We start from the raw sequence: 20,986 nt of genomic DNA, 5'->3' as shown, positions 1-20,986 counted from the left end.
GTGCTGCCTCCGCCACAGAGAGCATCAAGAAGTGGTTGAAACCAGATGACTAAATAGGCCACGAAAGGTTTGATTAAAACATTTGTGGTACACCCTGATGTCATTACATGTCAAAGCCTCTCACAAAGCAGGATGTTATACACATTAACAATAGTTGTATTAACCCTATAAAGCCAAGTGTATCATATTTGATACACAAGTTTTTGAGACCTATACATCATCAGTGTGATATTTTTTTCCTGAAAAACCTGACATGTGTTGAAAAAAACAAGAACTGAGCAACAAATTGCACAAAAATACAAGATATAGCAAAAATTATATGCAGGTTCCACTGGTGGATCAGTCATTGCTGTGTGAAAACTTCATATAAGCAGATGTATGATGTTGTGTTATATGGAAAAAAATATTTTGCATGTTTGAGGAAAATGTTAAAAGAAAGTAAAGCCTTAAAAGGTTAAAAATGTTGTTTTTTATATGTTTTTGTTAGTTCAAGAAAAACAAACTGTGAGCAACAAATTGCACAAAAAGAACTGATGTATCAAATATGATACAAATTAGAATCATATATCCCTATTGTTTTTGGATTTTTTTTTTTAATTATCTGTCAGCAGGTTCAATAAACACTCAAGTTTAAAAAAAAAAAAAAAAAAATCTGGCAATTATTTAATGGTTCAGGCTTTATAGGGTTAAAATCACATTACAAAACCATCAAGGAATATTAAGGGAAGGCAGAACATTTTTTAATTATTTTTACATTATTATTAGGGTGGGGGACAAAATTCTATTATGTAATAATTATTTGACAGATATTAATGATAAGTGGTAAATGTCTCATATTCATCTTGAAATCAAGAGCATGCATATAAGGCAATGTGTATCAACCCACAGCCGCACATCCCACAGGTACTTTTTGTCATTTCAGGTGATATAAACTTTATTTCCAATTTTCTTGAATTTTTCAATAATTTTGTTGCTTGATAACATTGTTTTCTGTTTTAATTAGTGCTTTATTTATTTTTTTAAATACCAATATATTTGGGTCCTGGGAAATGGTAGGGGCACTCTACTTAAAATTTTCTAAAATAAAGATCATATTTTTTTCTGAAGATTACATTTCTGAAGAAATTACATTACACTACATTACATTACATGTCATTTAGCAGACGCTTTTGTCCAAAGCGACTTACAATAAGTGCATTCAACTTGGTTAAATCAAAATTGGTTAACATTATGCTCTGATTACTTTTTCTAGCTGGTAGTCTACCACTGTTATTTTTGGAGCAGTTGTAATTTTGTTATGGGATAAAATAGGTTCCAGCTGTAATTACCTCCAGACCACTATAAAAGATAATTTGTAATGTAACAGCCGGATGTTGTTCCAAAGCAGATAATGTTTAGGCACTAACAGACCCAATTTGCCCCCAAATCTGATCTTTTCTGTCTTTCTTTTTGGTGATGATCAGGAATATGAAGTTGGATTCTGTTTCGTATTATGTTATGTTATTGGTGTCATGTACTGGTGCTCAGCCCACACCAAAAATACTGTTGTGGAAAAAACTTCAACATTAACATAACTTTGCATTGTAAATACTCTATCGTCTGTCCTGGGCTCCACAAATGAAATCTGCCACAAAAATAAGGTTCCCTTACTTAAACACAGCTCAGTATTTTATCATTCAGAATTGTAGATCATTTTACTAGAAAGTGTAGTCCTTAAATGATGATATCATGAGGATTTAGTCTTTAAATTCTTAATCTTTTGATTGCACAAAAAAAAATCACGTGCCATCTTCAGAGAGACCAGTAAGGTCTAAACCTTCCTTAGCTGATGGTAGTAGGTGTTCACATGGAGATTTCTGACTCGTGGTTAAATTCTGCTTTACATAAGGCCCTACTGTATAATTCAGACCCAGGTCTTAATCATCCCACAGCAGATCATCCCACATGCTTATCTTGCTGATTCAGACATATGAGCAAGTCTGACTTTCTCCTACAAACCCTGTGCTCGTGTTCTGTAACAGCATGTGGGCAACAGTGTGCTGGTTCCAACAGTGGCTTTCCTGGCCACTGAAATGTCCTTTGCATGAGCCTGAGCTGATAAGGCTGCTACTGTAGCTCTCTATGACTGTGCTGCTATTTGCCAAACCTGTCATCTGACCCAGTCAGCCAACACGTACACACACACTGTAGTCACCCACCACCACCACGCAGTCATTGTGTGGCCTCTGAGTGCTGTATTGTGGATATTTATAAATAGGCACAAATCACACGGGGTGGACTTTGGGGACCATGACCTCAAATACATCACTCCCTGCGATCAGAAGTGGACAACAAAAATGCTTTTTTATTAATTAGTCAGACATAATTTAAGGGAAATTTATGCATGAGCTCATTGTGACAACTTAAGCAGATGACATTTAACAGAAATATAAATCTGCAGTGGCTTTTGTTAAAGAGTAAGAAATAGATTTAAATAACAATGAAGACTGAGTTTTTCCATCTGTGACATACTCCCATCTCTTCCTCTTTATCACTAATCTGATGCTGTTTGACAGAAAATCAAAAGGGCAGCAGAACGCCTGCCAGAGCATCAGGCCCCTGACATGTCAGACTGCGTTGGATCACAGAAACGTTGAAGAGAAAGGACAGGGAGGGAATAATATGTCTAGTGGCATATTGTTGCATGACACTGTCAAGCCCAGCGTCACCCTGTCTGCCCTGAAGACACAGCTTATGCCACATAAACACACATTCAATCACCTCTTTCCCTCTAACTCTCACCAACACACTGAGTAAATAAACCGCAAGTGTATTTCTGTCCACACATATTCAACAGGTGAAAAAGTGGACTGTGTAAATACTTCTAACATGACATCAGTGTGCTGTGGACTGTGCGGGTGTTACTGTGTGACTTTGAACACTAGCAGGAACATTCTCACAATCATGACCACTCAGGACAAATATATTAAAAGAAATGCTATATAACCATAACCACAACAGGGAAACCAAATATATGCAGTTACACCATATAAGGGTATACTTTGTAACATTTCCACATTAATGTCTCCAGCAATATTAAACCCAGAGAATGCTGTCATTTTAATCAAGGTAATGGTCTTTGATTTGGTAACCTGTCAAGCGATCATAAATTGACCTTTTATTTATTCTGTTTTAAGCCACATTTTTACGATACCTTGAAGATGTATACACACTAGATCTTGGATGTTTTCAACAACATATTTTAAACCAATGGTTTAAACTGCAGCTCGACTAGCAGATCCTATGCCGACGAGGGCAACAGTGTTTTTAAAAATAACCCCTCAGTGTTTTATTGTCTAAATCACTGGGTCGGTGTTGAAAATCCAATTATCAATTATGATTACCAATTATAGTTATCCTGGAGCCAATTATCCGCAGGGATTATCAGATTACCAGTTATCCAGATTAAAACCTCCTGAACGATGAATACGCCCTAATAGTGAGAAACTGCAGTGAAGGCACGGTTCAGCTTTTGATGTTGTTTTGATTGAGAGACCACTCGTGGCAGAAAATTACATATTGCACATTTAAATACATATAAATGAAATAAATCAGGCTTGCTTGTTTGGTTGGTTGTTCTTATTTTCAAACACATAAATATACATATTACAAGAGGCTCCCAGAGCTTATCATTGTTACAATGAAGACCAGAGCCAACTCTATTGACCTTTGTTGTACATCAGTGGATGGGATGCTACACACAGCAGCACCCTGGATACTTTGAGCAAACCTTAGGCACAAATCTCAACTGATTTAACAGCTACATTTCTCTAAAATGTCCTAAAGTCAACCACATCTGAGCATTTTGCCCTCCGCTGGATTTTCTTTTTTTTTTTTTCCATTCCGGTGGACGATCGTGAGCAATGTGGGAAAGCTGAGCCACGCAACAGAGTGAAGACGGAGATCGTCTGATTAACCCGGCCCCATCTGGTCAGAACATGAGCTTCTTCTTCATCACAGCTGGAAATAAGACAAAAGCTGTTGTTAAATAACAGAACCCACTTCAGAACAAGTCACATACTGTATCTACACTACATGTGCAGATTAAACAAGCCTATAATGAGCAATCTGCTAACCACTAAAGTTTCCTACGACTGCAAGTATTTGGAAATTCTGTCTGTAATATGCTGTAGCACAGCATATAGTCAACCTAGATATTTTCAAAACCACAGGAGGAGCTGGAAAAGCTTTGAACCTCCCACTAACACCAAGGTCCTCCTTCAGTAAAACATACCCTGCCACAATCCACAAAACTGTGTGCGTGTGTGTGTGTATGTGTGTGTTCTGGTTTGCTAAATTCTAAATTTCTAACTGTAGTTAAATGTGCAGCCAACACCCTTTGAATTGCTAGGTTCAATCAAGTGGTATTCTAGATTTATGACCGTAGTGTGCATAACCATGAGAACACAGGATTAGTTCACTGGGCTAAAAGTCACAACATGCTTTATGTAAGTTTGGTCTGAGTGGGATGTTCAAAAATGTGAAAGCTCCTGTTTAAATCGGCCCCAAACAGTATGTGGCAAACACATTTCAAACCACAATTTAAACACTTTTACCATAATAGTATTGACCTGCTCTATTGACTTTGGATATATTAAGATCAAGGTGGTACTTGTGGATAAAGGGTGTGTGTGTGTGTGTGTATGTATATATATATATATAGCAAATATGCATTAGAGGAATACATAGCAAGTATGAGTGAATATGTGTTGATTACTTTTGTCAAGGCCCTCGATTTTCCTCTTGAGCCCGATTGTTTCCTTCTCCCTCAGAGCCTCAGCTGAACAGTTGGGTCGGGGAAGTTGGGGACCAGGAGTGGGAGCAGGTCGGTTACTGAAGTAGCCCATCTTCAGAGCCTGGAGAACAACAGACAGTATAAACATTTCATTACTTGCAGAAATGTCTACAGGTATACTGCAGGTATGTATGTAAACTATGCACAAAAAGTAAGACAATTTGTGTGCTTTTTGGCAATAAATCTTATACCGTTGGAAAGCCGGAAGCCTCCCCTTTAAAAAGGTACCACATGTGTAAGGAACATCCTTTGTGGGATTAGCAGCAGAGCTGAGTATGTAGGTTGCGCCAAAGAAAAATGTGACAAATCTTCTCTGCTAATGCCTAGGCTACATAGGCATTGACTCTTGTTTGGTGTTTGGTGGATTGGATGGTTGAAGTTTGAAGAAACAAGACATATTGGCAATTTAACAATTTATTAATTTAAGGAACATGAGCCTCAGTAGCGTGTGAAATAACCACATACAGCCACAACAGCCTGGCACCTCCTCCTCATGCTGGTCATCAGCTGCTGTGGGATGGCATCCCATTCTTCAACCAGCATTTGTCGTAAGTCAGCCAACCTGGTTGTGTTGGTCACTCTGGCACGAACAGCACGCCCAAGCTGATCCCTCAAGTGTTCAATGGGGTTGAGGTCAGGACTACAGGCAGGCCAGTCCATCCTCTCCACTCCCAAATTCTGGAGGTAGTCTCTGATAAACCCTGCTCTGTGGGGGCGAGCGTTGTCATCTTGGAGGATAGAGTTCGGTCTCAGAATGTGGAGATATGGGAGGGCCACTGGTTTCACAATCTCATCTCGATATATCTCTGCATTGAGATTGCCTCCAGTGATGATGAGCCTCATTTTTCCAGTGAGGGAGATATCGCCCCACACCATCACACTGCCTCCGCCAAAAGATGTTACTCTATCGGTGCAGCAATCAGCATAGTGTTCTCGGCGTCTTCTCCACACATTGACCCTATGATCCAAATGCCGTAGGCAGAATCTTGATTCATCACTGAACATAACGTTCCCTCACATGTTCATGTTCCAGCGCACGTGTTGCCGACCCCAGCGCAAACGTCGCAAAGTCATGGCAGGCCTCCTGACAGCCCTATGTGACCTGAGATTGGCTGCGTGCAGTCTGTTCCTAATTGTCTGGGCAGAGAGCCGTCGGCCATATTGTCTTGCAAACCTTGATTGCAAATCTGTTGAAGTCAGCCTACGATGCCTAAGTGCTGACACTGTGAGAAAACGGTTTTCTTGGGGTGTCGTCTTCTTGGGACGCCCACTTCGTGGCCTGTCTCTGACATCCCCCGTTATATTGAACTTGGCTTTCACTTTGGAGATGGTACTAGACACCAACTGTACTGACTACTCACTGTAGCAGGGCCCATTCTCACAGGTGCTGCCAATCAAGTTTCTGATTGGCACTTGATTGGCATCACCTGGGAGTAGCAAAAGCTCAAAATAAGAGTCAAAAGCAACAGCAAAATAATGAGAAGATTTGGCACATTTTTCTTGGGCACAGCCTACATACTCAGTTCTGCTGCTTATCCCACAAATGCATGTTCCTTACAAATGCGATACCATTTAAAAGGGGAGACTTCAGGCTTTCCAACGGTATAAGATTTATTGCCATTTTTTATTTTTTTTATTGCCAAGCATTGTTACAATAACAAAATAATCTACCCAACACAAATTGCCTTACTTTTTGTGCATAGTTATATAGAGTATTATCCTCTATATGTATGTCTTTGTCATCTTAGTCTCTGGATCAATTTTAATGTTTTCATCAATGCAAAAAACATATTTGTTATTGACCCTTTCTTTTAATTTTGCTTTCATGTTCTAAAGGAACTTGGTTTAAAAATACCTTTATGAATAACATTATGTTGATTTAAGACATTTTGGAGATTTTTCCTATACATCACGATCAAACTCATAAAAAAAATAGTTTGTTGAAAATTTTAACTTTATATTTTAAGACTTTCATGCACTCAGAATCTGCTATGGAAAATATAAAATGTCTCCTTCAATTTATGCTCATTTAGACATTTAAGTACTTTTAAAGGGTGAGAGTGTAGTATTTAGGGGGCTACACCATTAGGAATGGAATATAATATGCACAGCTTGGTTTTCATTTGTATATAATCACCTGGAACTGAGAACTGTTGTGTTTTAGTTAGCTCAGAATGAGTGTTGTAAGTATATATTGAGTAGCTCCTCTTCCACAGAGCCTGCCATGATGCTCTATCATGTTTGAACAGTAGCCCATAATGGACAAACCAAACACTAGTTCTAGAGAGGGCCTTTTGTGTATTTACACTACCTGAAGATGAAGGGGGTATTTACTTAGTTGAAATCTCAACACAAATCACAAGAAAATAACACTCCGAAATAGATTTCAGAAATTGAGATGCAATTCATATTTAGGTACATTACTCCAACAATGTCACAGTGAGACCAGCGACTGTGCTTCAGTGGTGTATTACCTGTGTAGCTGTGGTCCTTGTCGAGGGGTTAAAGGTGAAGAAGCTCTGCAGTAGCTCTAGTAAGTCGTCTCCAGCTGCACTGAATATATGTTCCAGAGGAGTGCCAGGAAATATTTTGAAAGACACATAGTCTGGTAGACTAGTCACTCCCTGCAGACATGTATGTGAAACAAATTAACCCAAGGATCTTCACATGAATGTAAAAACATCCATCAATTTTCTCAAAGAGAAAAATAACAGATACTGACCGGCCACGTCTCTTCTGTCGGCGTCCCCAGAGCCTCGAAGATCTTCGTCAGCTGGTCAAGATCTGAATCTCCAGCAAGGAAGGGTATCTATAGAAAAGGACATTAGAAATATTTGTGAGGATACAAAAATAACAGCAGTCTCTGTAGATGTATGAATATCTCTTTGACGTGCGGTTTGTGTACCCGAAGGAGTAACTCTGCCAAGATGCATCCCACTGCCCACATGTCAACACCCACACCGTACATCCTGGCACCAAACAGGAGCTCAGGAGAGCGGTACCACCTAGGAAAAGGATCAATGAACAGAGACACAGAGAGTTACATATTTCAACTCTAAAACAGACATTATGCTACTAACTAGGACACTTAAGGTTCTTTAACCAGGAGACAACAAGACTTCAATGGGTCTAACAATGTAATTTGTAATAGTATGTGCCGTCACACATCTTAACCAGTCACAAATGTATCTCCCTGTGACAGACATTTAACTTAATAAAATTAAGCACAAGGACTTATTCATCAAAAATGATTTCAATAAGCTGTGTTGGGAGATATGTATGAGAGTGTAACAAAAACCCAGGGGAATGGGGTTGTACAAATAACTTCTAAATTAATCAGTGGTGGAAAATGTATTCAGATCTCTTACTTAAATAAAAGTACTATGAAACACTGTGAAATTACTCCGCTACAAGTAAAAGTCCTGCATTCAAAACTTACTTAAGTAAAAGTACAAAAGTATATATATAACCCCCCCCCCAAATATATAATTGGTTTATTGGTATTGATGCATGTATGTAAGCAGCATTTTTATTTTAAAATGTTTTATTATTTATACATATATTTATATTTAGACTTAATATACTACTATGTTGTTCAATTAGAAAAATAAAAGTCTACTCACTTTAAACTGATCATGAATTTTATGTTATATGTCAACCTGTAAACTAAATAAAGCTTTAGGTGAAATTTTGTGGAGTAAAAGGTAAAATATTTGCCAAAATGTAGTGGAGTAGAAGTACAAGTTCCATAAAATGGAAATACTCAAGTACCTCAAAATTGTACTTAAGCACAGTACTTGAGGTAAATGTACTTGGTTTCATTCCACCAGTTGTATTAATAATACAGTAAGATGAGCAAAAAACACAGACCTGGTAACAACTTGATGTGTGTAAACTCTGTTGGGGCTTCCAAATGCTTTTGCCAAACCAAAATCAGCCAACTTCAACACTCCGCTGCCATCTAACAACAGATTATTGGGCTTCAGATCCTGTGGATACAAAGCAGTAAAATGTAAGTTACTGACTGTTTGTATGCAAGTGTATGTGTGTGTGTGTGTGTGTGTATGCAGTATAAGTGCGCTTACCCTGTGCAGGACCCAGTGTTGGTGCATATACTCTAACCCCTGTAGAGTCATGAGGATGTAGGCTTTGATGTGGGCTGGAGTCAGGACTAGGCTGGTGTCTTTGATGATCACCTTAATCAAAACAAAACAAAAGGAGCTCAAGTTAAGCCGGATATCTGACAACTAATAATCTTCATCCATTACTTATTGTTTTACATGTCTCTGGGCTACACATTCAATAATCAAATTACACTTATCATAGCAGATAAGAGAATTAAAGACAACTGGGGTATATCTCTGTAGGAGTAGACGCAGCTGCAGCCAAGTTAAACAGCACAATCTAGATTCAACCTCTCACCCAGAATCTCTTTTGTTCCTCCAGCTCTAAAAACACTGACTTCAGGATCCTGCTACATCATGCTATTGGCAATAGCATCAAACATCTGTAGTTAATAAGCTTATACAGCCAAATCTAAGCATGTGGCCTAAAAATAGTCTTTCAGCACTGGTTATTACAATGAGCATCATATTTCATCCTCATGTCTGTCCCGTCTGTCTGCTGCCTGTGAGCCACTAATGGCATCAATTCATTCTCAGAGCCAAGAGCGGAGTGTTATTGATTTTCTAAAGTGTATTTATCTTGTTTTGCATCGTTCTATTAGAGTCTGATGTATTAGTGGTGGGCGCCCATCTGGAGCCTCGCATGCTAAACAAATCAGAGGCAAACTATAAAAGCCTCAGTGACCTTGCAGAAGCACTTAATAGTTAGATGAGAGCACTCACGCTGCTATCTTCGTCGTCCCGCTCATATTTTCCATGTGAGCGCTTTATGTCACCTGACCTTACACCTTTCAATCACAATTTTTTCCCACCTATTCGCTCATTCTCTGGCCTGTTTGGCCATTTACACATTGGAAACAAATCAATTGATCGTAGTTAAATTGATCGTAGTTGCCACAACTGCACCAGTAGATATTTGTGGGTAAAAGAAAATCACTAATGAAACCCAGCTTTCAAATTACTCTCTTCCTGATCTCTATTAAATGGGAGGTAATAAAGACTGAGATTACCATCTGGTGTCCCACTAATAAATTACAATGTAACGTTCTTTTATGACCAAGAGTCAGTGACGTAAATCTCCACAGAGACAGCATGTAAGCGATAACACACATCTGAGCAATATGATGTGAACCTATTTACGAGGTGTTGATTTACCTCTATAGAAATTGTTGAGGCTGCAGTTTATTGTATTGGTCTGCTGAATCACATATTGTACCATTGCATAGCATAATGTTGCAAATGTTGTTCTATAACAAAGGGGTTTTCCTTTTTTGGTTGAACAAATGTTTTTTTGTTATGATCTTTTTCATTATATTTAGTATTTTTATAATAATAATTAGCAACTGTGTTTTTCATGACTTATGTGTGAAGATGAGGAACTGCCTCACCTCCAGGTCTGTTTCCATGAAATCAAACACCAGGCTAATGTTAGATTTGTGTCCGAAGGCATCCAGCAGCTAAAAACACACAACACAAGACATGTTAATATTCAAACTGGCAAAATTCTTACAACATAGAATGTCAATTATTTACCCCTCACAGGTAATACTTTAAATATATCAGAGGATACAAAATGAGTCTGACATGATGAAAGTTTTTTTTTCTTCCCACACTTCCTCTCTTTACAACAAAAGCAACTCTGAAGAAGCCAGAGGAATCCAAAGCGCCGTAATGATTGAGTTCAATAAAAATAAACTGATAAAAGCAGGGTTTGGAGTAGGACTATGTTGATATTTTGAATATACTTATAATGATAAGAAGCTGAATAATATTGCTATACTATCCATCCCATAGAATACAAATTATACATCATATTCATTCATCTCTACATTAGCACCCATTTTTCTATGATATAATGAATGTTTACTCACACCAATGATATTTGGATGATGCAGTTCCTGCAGCAGTTTGATCTCTCGAAGAGCAGTCCTATTAATACCTATTGATAAGGAAGTATAGAAATCAACAGGTGGGTGACAATGTACTGCACTGTGTGGTTTAAACTTTAAATGTGTGCTAAAAGGTGGTCAGCATTTACCATCCTTAGCCTCGGTTCTGTGGCCAACTTTAATCTGTAAGTAAAAAAAAGACAACAGCTTGATGTTAAATATCAGCATAGCATACAGGTGCTAACAAATGTCCAAAATGAAGCATTTCTGGTACCTTTTTAATGGCAACTATGTTATTAGTGGTTTTGTCCCTGGCTTTGTACACTGTGGCGAACTGGAGAAGAGAAACAGAGCAATAAGTACAGACACAAAGAGCTCAAAACTCCTTTTATCACTGTTGCTGTGAGCACAAAAGCATGGAGCAGCAGGGCTTTGTTGACATTAACAACCGGCTAACGCTTGTTAGCATGCTAAAATGCTTACTACACATCCAGCCAGAACCTGCCAGAGGAAGAAAGTTACAAGATATAAAGACCGAAAACACTGATGATTGTGTCTACCTACCTGACCCTCTCCGAGGAAATCTAGTTTCTCGTATCGTTTGGTTCTGGACTTTACATCAACCGCCATGATAGCTAACTGTCAGTTTCATCAGGAGGCACTTCCGGTCTGGTTAAAGGGCCACCAGTACTTTTTCCGGGTTAAAGGAGGTTTTATATTGACCAACACCGCCACCTACCGGCTCTGTTTGTACAACACTGAGACGCCACATCAACTTGTAAAAGCACGTTCAGCTGGCATAAACAAGTCAGCAAGATTATTTATTTATAAATATATAAATATATATATATCAAGAATAAACCCCTTGAGATGCAACCTCGGGCACAAAACATGGATGTTAACAAACATTTAGCATATTACTGATACTACTATATTATTTAATTATCAGGTTTAAAGTTAAAAAAAAAATGGATGTCATGCCATAATAGTTTTTTGTATACTGATTCGAAGTGTCAGGTTTTTCCCATACTCTTTGTTATACTTTATACATATAAATTCATACATATACAAACTACTTTATAATACTACTATAGCTACAGCTACAGCTACTGCATCATCATCATCATCATCATCATCATCATCATCATATTAATAATCAAATATTTGCCGTATTACATAAGAAAGGGGTTCTTTTAAAAAAATTCTTACTCTTGGATCTGTTATCAAGGTGCTACAAAAATAGGTAAACTTAAGCAGCTTAATAATTAATACAAACAAGTTAATATACTTTATTTTATTTTATTTTATTTTACTTATTTTAGGTTTACAGTTCATTTTTGAAACTAATTTCTAATTTGAGTGTACGATTTTTTATTTTTATTTTATGTCAGTATTTCCCCCATAAACTTTATCACATTGCTTTATAATTACAGTAACATAGAAGCAGCCTACTACTTCTATTAGTTCTATATCCAAAACTACAACAACTACTACAACTAAAAGTAATAATAATCATAATAATAATCATAATAATCTTAATAATAATCAAAATTAATTTGAAAAATCAAACAAACAAAACAATTCATGCTGTATTTATACTTTGTATTTTTTTAATTGAACATATTTTAATATATGTTTAGTTTTCTGCTACTGTTGTTACTACTAAAATATTGTTTTGTGTATTTGTTTATTATATTCATTGTATGTGGAACTCTCCTTGGCAAAAAACCCTCTGATCCTGATTCTGACTCATAATAATAATAATAATAATAATAATAATAATAATAATAATAATAATAATAATAATAATAATACAGTTATTACATGTATTCATACCACACTTTGCATGATTTCAATGACAGAAAAACAAATCTCAACTCCGATCTTATCCGTTCTCAAATTCCTGTAACATTTCACAGTTATGATGCAATCTGCAGTCCCGTTATGTTCTAGACAGTTTGTCTTTTTTCTTTTCTTTTCTTTTTTTTCAGCAGTTAGCAGTTTGACATCGGCCTCTTGGGAGTCTCTTCTGTCAGTTAGGAAGGTTTTGTGATCCATGCACCGCTGAACACATCTCTACATCCCATCTCCATACACAGTAGATACCCTCACATCCCACAGGATTAGGCATGGCTCCTCTCCTTTGACCCTCCCTGCCTCACAACACACACACACACACACACACACACACACACACACTCTCACACACACACTCTGACTGACTTTCATTTTCATGTTAAGTTTGACAAGAGGAGTGTGAAGGATCAGCAGGCCTAATACACCCCTCATTCTCCCCTCAGATGCATGCACATTCATATCCTGACAGCTCACAGATGTGACTGACAGGACCGTATGTGCCCATGCAACCATGCAGAGAAGAGGAGAGAAGAGAAGAGAAGAGAGGAGAAGAGAAGAGAAGAGAAGAGAAGAGAAGAGAAGAGAAGAGAAGAGAAGAGAAGAGAAGAGAAGAGAAGAGAAGAGAAGAGAAGAGAAGAGAAGAGAAGAGACCAGCAGTCTAAATCTTTACTGAAATTGTATCATCAACCTTTAGGGATACACAGACGGCCTTATTGTGGAACATAACTGTCCAGTGGCAGTCATAACTCAGACCCACTTACATCACTCCCTCTAAAACAAATGTGACATATTGATGTCCTCCTCTAATTCTGATATGATTTGAGGGCATTCTTGTGCTCATTCCCCTCAGTCTCCTTCTGAGGCTGCGGATGAGGAGAGCGGCAGCTGAGTTATGGAGGCATAAGTGATTCTGGTGGCGTTTATACAGTTTGTCACAGTAAATCTCATGATAGCATGGGTAACATTACGCACAATAACTCACTCCGGTTTTATGTCACATTAGCAGATGGTGATGCTGTTGAGCTGATGTGTGTATGTTTTTGTATGTATGTGTGTGTGTGTGTGTGTGTGTGTGTGTGTGTGTGTGTGTGTGTGTACCTCTGTTTGACGGGCAGGAGGAGAGTAAAACCGCAGGGCTGTTTATCAAACTCATAGGAAGTGGGTGTTGTTGAGCGAGGACGTGTCGCACCACCACATCCTGCTGCTGGGAAGTAGCTTCAGACGGGACCGTGTCACACGATGTACAGTAAACAACAAATGCAGGCCAGGTGTCTTTATTTTGTGTGTGTGTATGTGAGTGTGTGTGTGTGTGTGTGTGTGTGTGTGTGCGTGTGTGTGTGTGAGTGGTATGTGGCCACTTCATTTAACACTGTACACTGATTTAAAAGCTTAAATTATCTGTCCAGTTGTCTTAAAAAGATAGTGTAGGAAAGGCCATTCAGCCTGAAGACTTTTCTTAAACAGTAAATTTCCTCCTTGCATCACCCTTGCTCACACATGTTAAGCTACACACACTAACAACTGGCAATCCGATTTGCTGAAGCCACCACCACCTATAAGCCATGCATATCACATAAAAATGCATAAAACGTACCATTAAAGGCCATTTCAAAGAGAATATATCATAGTCAAAAATTTCAGCTTGCCTCATGCATTTCTAAAACTAGAGACTGTCTTGCAATGGAATGGCACTAAATAGCCTAAATATCAGATCGGGCCAAGGCTGTAAAATCCAACTCAGCTTTCATATATATATATATATATGTACATATATTCTCAACTACAAACCTGTACATTTTTGTGGCTGCATCTGGAAGATCCATACTTCCAACCAGTTACTTCAACACATATCCTCATGGACAGTTTGATATTGGTATGATATCTTATCAAATATAAGGGTATATTAAATGTTATAAAACGGTTGTATGATGGCTGTTTGTGTGGCAGTAACTGTTTTAAATATGGCAAAAACCTTTTTAAACTGAACTACTTTGTTAGGGTTAAGGCAACAAAACTACTTGGTTAAGTTTAGATCATATTTTTTGTAATTTACGCTCATCATATTCACTTACAGAAGTTAATTCACAAGTGAACTTAAGATAACAAGTTTCCAGGGTCAAAGTCCTGTGCTTGTGTGACTTATCTCCCATCGCTCCCGCTCAACCTAGACGGACTTTCTAGGTCTTTATACTGCACAGCCTACACTTCCTCCTTAGCTCCGCACACTAAACATCAATACCGGTCAAAAGAGTTATTTGTTAATTATAGTGCATTACTTTTCATGGGTATAACTACTAACAGTGGATGGGAATAGCCTAGCCCTTGCAGGGTTGTAATGCTATCGAGTTAAAAGAAAAACTGTCCACAGATGGACAGATATAAACTAGTGAAGTGCCTAAAATCAATTTGCGGTTATTCTCGATACGTCAGGTTTCTTGAGGACCACATTTTGCTCTTATGACACACACAGAGACGCTGTCACAGATGGTAAAGATAAAGACACATTTTTAGCTTTTATACATTTGCCCTCCTCTTTTTAGTTGCTCCATTTGACATTTTAGTCATTTATTCCTCCATTTGACATTTTAGTCATATTAATGGCCTCTAATAGGTCAATGCATTAGACAGATAAGATTTAATCTGGAACTTTGCGGGTGATTCAGCGCTTTTACAGTCAGTGCCACATAATACACCTGCTACACGTCTTTGTTTTACTCACAGATTCTCAGGGGAAGTGGCAGTGTTCTGTCATCTAGGGAGTTTTCCTCTCTGTTTCTGTTTCTGACTCTCACATAGGCCCACACACACACACACACACACACACACACGCGCGCGCGCTCGCGCACACAAATGCAGCTGTATCTGACCACATGCATGGTTACAACACAACAGGATGTTGTAGGGTGGATTTTTGAGGTGTGAAGGTTCACACAAGCCGTGACAAACAATATATCTTTCTGAGAACTAATTATTCATTATTCATGTGTCTAATAGACACTACCACTCTTAATCTGTTGCTTGTTTTTCTTTCCCTTGGTGCAGCATATAGGCCAGGATTTAAACCCCAATGTAACTAACTTCCAACTGTGACTTACTGCAACCACTCACAGTCCACCACATGATTCACTTTGCCCATTTTATGTGTACTCTTGCAGATGTCTGTAGTGACAAGACAATAAGAAAGCAGAAGGACAAACAGAAGGACAATCATTATCTTCTTTGCTGCCGTTTGTTTACAACCAACGCAGAGATTCATCAAATTGGTGCTGTCAGTCCCGGGCTGCATTGTTAGATGCCAGAACTGTCAGTTTGAATAAATATTAGGGCAGAATTTTTTTTTGTTCACCATTGTCTTCCTCCAGCATCTGAGGCATCAGCATACACCGGGGCTTGTGGAGGACTTCAAGATGAGCCCACTTGATAGCTCGGCTCATACAGAGACAACATTATGATAATGTCCCTATAAGTAGCAGGGGGATGGGCGCAGTGTCATCTCTTCACATAGACAGAGCCAGCAGGGAGTCCGCAGTCAACTGCATTTAGGGCTGTCTTTGTTGTTGTCTTAGCTCCCATCTGCGTTGTTGTTTTGTTCTGGTCTGCATCTCCTCTCAGACGTCGTTATCGCTCTCATTAGAAGAATCTCTATCTCAGCCCCAAATGGAGAACAAAGTCTTCCCAGAACTCTTTCTCTCTCTTTGTTTGTGTGTGTGTCTAGCATTGTATACGCAAGTATGACTGCATGTGCTAACGGCAGGTGGCCACTTTTAGTCCTACAGAGAGACTGTACACTGTAAGCTGAGCAGTGCTGTTTTAATGAAGGGCTCTATGTAGCCTATACGTTCATTTTTTTGTCTTATTTGAAAATCATCAGCAAGGGAAGATTTACATTTGGACAATAAGTTGAGGATGTGAGAAATGTGTCCTAGAATGGAATCAAACCTTTGGCCCATGACATTTTCATCCACTGTTCATGGGGATATCTAAGGATAAAAAAAAGCAGTGAAAATTCAGTTGAAGTCATATTCCAAAAAAAGTTGGGACACTATTTAAAACATATATAAGAAACCAAATGCATGACATTATGAGTGTATTTACAAAAAACAAAAGTTTCACAGTTATTATATATATTGTCTTTGTACTGTATTCAATTGAAAGTAGGTTGCTTTTCCACAACTTTTTCAGAATCTGGGTTGTAAATGCGGAAATGTCTTCATCCTGCATTCTTTCTGATGGGCAGCAGGGGGCGACTCCACTGGTTGCAAAAAGAAGTCAGATTATAAGTAAATCAATAGGAAGATGACTTGACTTCTCACTTATTTTATAACATTTGTGAACATTTTCTTAATCAGCTTTATGGTCTCAATCACTAGTTTCAAGTTAAGTCTGACATTTTGGTCGCTTTAAATTGTTGAGTTAAGCATTCAATTGTACCAAAACAATACTCTAAGGAACTGGCTGTTCATTTTGAACATGGGATTATTCGAGATGGCTAGCTAGCGCTCACATTAGCTGATAACAGTGTCCTTCCCAATCCGTTCTGGGCATGCACTGGTTGCAAAAAAAACAACATGGTGAAGGTCAAATGCCAACAGTCTAAGTCAACTATGCAACCAAGTCCAGTAGTTACATACAGAAGTAGTTATTCAATCCAAACACTGTACTTTTCTCGCCAAACCACTTAATTTTGTTGCCTAACTTAAAGAAAGTAGTTCCATATCCAAACATTTACAACACTTTACAATGTTAAACAGAACAAATCTATTTCATAGCCTGTCATGGGAACTATTGGGCATAAGATCTCGTAGGTATCCTTCGAATCAGTTCATGAGAAAATGTCATGCCATGGGTACACTGAATGTGTCCTATGCAACTAAGGGCAGCAGGGTGCTCAAGACACTCATCTTTTGGAAGGTAAATGAGGGAGAAAAGAGGGCCATTCTAGTTTATCAGAGTGTATCAAGAGCTGGAGATAGCCCCAGTGGTGTGTTATCCAAGAAGTCATTTACTTCATTAACCCAGCCAGATCACTGAGGCCTCAGTAATCAACCTTGTCACACGTCCCATTAACTTCTCACTCTATCAGCATGGCCCTTGCTCCTTCTAGCACACGCACACATACACACAGATGCACTTGTGTTACACACAGCTGTATCTGCAGCACATAAGTGCACGCTATCTCACACACAATTGCTTGATCCTTGCATGCTTTCACTGTCTTATTCACTGCGAGGAACTATTCTCCTGCATACACACACACACACACACACTCCCTCTCTCTCAGCTAACCCCATTACCTCTGTCAGTCCCAGGGGTCTCTCAGCTCTGATGAACCCTCTGCTGCCCTGTGAGATTAGTGGACTCCCTGAGAAAAGCCCTTCATTGATTGAACGTGAGTCTCTCCTGCTTGCAATGTCAGCTCAAGGTTAGCACGTTGACTCTCTTTCCCGGCTCAGTCAAATGCTGTTTGCTTTGTTATGAATATCAGTGTGTTATTATTATTTAAGCTCTGCTGACTCCACTGCTTATATTATTCATAAAGACAGTTAACCAATTATTGACACTCACCTTCAGAGTCTCTGTTTGCTTCCCTCTCTCCTGTGGCCTCACTTAAAACATTTGCCAAAGCATCTATTAATTGTTAAATCTTTTTTCCCTCCTTTTTCACTTATTCATCTCAATCTCCCTTTCTCCCCTTCGATGAAACCACAAAGGAACTGTTGCCACATAAAAGCTTCAGCATTTGGTAAGCAAGTAGTTTGAATGAGATTCACTTTTATGTATTGCAAATCAGGCACGGGGAAGCATTTACTTTGCATCCCACTTGAGAGAGTGAAGATCTTCCAGACAAAAAGGCAGGGAGAGATGAAGGAATGGGGGCAGCTCTCAGTCTGTAATAGAGAGTTAGATAAATGGCTGGATCGGGAAGACAGATTGATCTTTTTATGTTGAACTTGATGAACATGAATGATGCACCAGATTTCCTGTAGCGGTGAATAGAGATGAAAGGATTATCTAGATATTTAGATCATTCAGGCAGGAACGTTGCCCTGCACTGCTGTCTCTTTCCTCCCCATCATAATTCAATATTTACAGTTTAAGCTGGAAAACTGCTCCCTCTTGGCTGCCTGTATCTGGTATCCATGGCAACAGATTTGAGAACAGAGTGCCGTCTGTACGTGTGTGTGTGTGTGTGTGTGTGTGTGTGTGTGTGTGTGTGTAATGTTTACTGATACACTGCAATTGATTGGTTGTTGGGGAGCAGCTGTTGACCCCTCGCTCTCAGGGGTCCCTTTGTATTCTTGCACACATCCCAAATCAATAGACACACATGAATGTGAACACACACACTGACACATTTGTTATTCTATATTTGGGAGATGTTAAAATTTAGAGTCAAGCTCTATTTCTCATCTCCAAAAGCCTGACGTCAACCTTTAAATTAACCTAAAAATATATATAAATGTATTTTTCTATGACAGCTTAACGCGAAACTCTGTTGCAATTCTAGTTTTTATTAAGACTCAAGCCCAGAAACAATCTATAATTAACTTAACAACAAGAACCAGTAATAATGTTATAATTTTGTTTTCTCAGCTTCGGTCGAGACATTTGGTCCTCATAAAGATAGAAATAAAATGCACCCAAAAACACACATGCAGCAATACAATACTGGCCTCATGCCCATAAGTGGAGAAATGAGTAAATGGGCAATAAAGAGTTGCTGTGGCATTGTTATGAAAACAGTCCCAATGAAATAGAGACTCTAAACACAATATACACACCCTTATGCCATGCACAAACACACACACACACACACACACACACACACACACACACACACACACACACACACACACACACACACACACACACACACGCACACACACACATAACACATTTGCGGATCTAATCAATTTGCCACAGCAGGGGAAGTAAAAAGCAACAACACCCAAACCACTGATGGCATTGCAGATTTTTAACAACAAGTTTGAAACTCTGCTGAGTGTTTACATGCTACTGAGCACACACTTGCAAATACCACCTCTGCTAATGAAATACCTCCCAGTGGGTGCACTACACGTGGCCATGCACACACACATCCACACACGCGCGCTGGGGATGAGTAACAGCTAGTAACCGTGGGGCACCAAGAGAGAAAGGTCATCTGACATAATTTGCATTGCTTGTTAATGTTAAAAGATGTTTTCCATACAAGGAAGGTCAAGGTTTGCATGGAAACATGATACAAACATAACTTCTGACAATGATGAATTAATGGAACAACTGTGCCTCGTTTATGCCTGGTTGATGTGGGTTTTCCACCCTGCTGTAATTTGACATATTAAGGGGAAAGCACCAGCACTCACACACACTTTAATCTATTCATCCACTCATCCCCACTCACACACCCACATTGTCTTCTTCTGAAGCAAAAGTGTGTTGTGGCAACTTTTGTCTCTCTGAACACACATGTTGAATTGCACTTAATTACACTCTGACTGCCAAATAACGTCATCTCAAGTCATCCCAGTAGTTGTGGTTTATGGGCAAACCATTTCATATTAAGACAAAGGTGATAAACTTTATTTATAGTTTGGCCCACGGGTTTGCAAAATGTTTCATGTCAAAACTCCCACGAGGATGTGCTATACAACAACATCTGATAAGATTTATGTGTTTAGTAATGACTCAGCAGAGGTTTGAATGGCCCTCTACTGTAGTGTGAAACCACATCTTATATTCTTTCTCATACTTTAAAGGTACAATGTGAAAGATTTCGACATATTTTATTTGAAAAAATCTCAAATTAAAAAATACTAACATTATCAACAGGATGTGAAGAATGACAGTTTTGACATTATGTCAGAGATGTCTATGTATAGTGTTGCAGAGATATCTTGTGATTTGAGCATGCTAACCAGCTAGCCCCGGCCCGTCCTGTCTCTAATAAAACTTGTGCACTGAGAGGCAATAGTGAGTCACTGTAGCGTCCAGTCTGCGCTCTTTTTTTTAGGATGTTATTCATCTATTTCATGTATTTATGTTTGAAGAATTTTAATCTGCTGTGTGTCTGTAACATTAATTGTTTATTATATTCATATTTTAGCAAAATGTAAGTGATTTTTGAATGTTAATTTTTTTCTTCATATCTAATCAAACTCTGTGTAAGATAATGGGCCTGGGCGCAGACATGCAAAAGGCCCACAGAGATTTTTAGCCTCTGTTGTTTGTATCTTCTTGCAGTCATTTTGTCTGTCTTTGTGGTTATTTTTGTGTATTTT

General features: G+C 38.6%; 1 protein-coding gene across 1 annotated transcript; it reads right to left on the bottom strand.

Annotated features, from left to right (window-relative positions):
* Positions 1-3,600: 3,600 nt before the first annotated feature.
* cdk7 (cyclin-dependent kinase 7) lies at positions 3,601-11,525 on the bottom strand. The gene is made up of 12 exons (XM_059337157.1): positions 11,412-11,525; positions 11,122-11,181; positions 10,997-11,030; positions 10,830-10,897; positions 10,347-10,415; positions 8,920-9,030; positions 8,705-8,823; positions 7,740-7,839; positions 7,557-7,643; positions 7,309-7,458; positions 4,757-4,895; positions 3,601-3,999 (listed from the first exon to the last, which is right to left on the bottom strand). Exons 1-12 carry the CDS (start codon positions 11,475-11,477, stop codon positions 3,971-3,973), a joined length of 1,032 nt encoding a protein of 343 aa, XP_059193140.1. The 5' UTR covers positions 11,478-11,525; the 3' UTR covers positions 3,601-3,970.
* Positions 11,526-20,986: the final 9,461 nt, after the last annotated feature.

The sequence above is a fragment of the Centropristis striata genome, chromosome 7 (genome assembly GCF_030273125.1).
Source record: "Centropristis striata isolate RG_2023a ecotype Rhode Island chromosome 7, C.striata_1.0, whole genome shotgun sequence".
Taxonomy (NCBI): domain Eukaryota; kingdom Metazoa; phylum Chordata; class Actinopteri; order Perciformes; family Serranidae; genus Centropristis; species Centropristis striata.
This window is presented reverse-complemented; position numbering and strand designations above follow the sequence as displayed.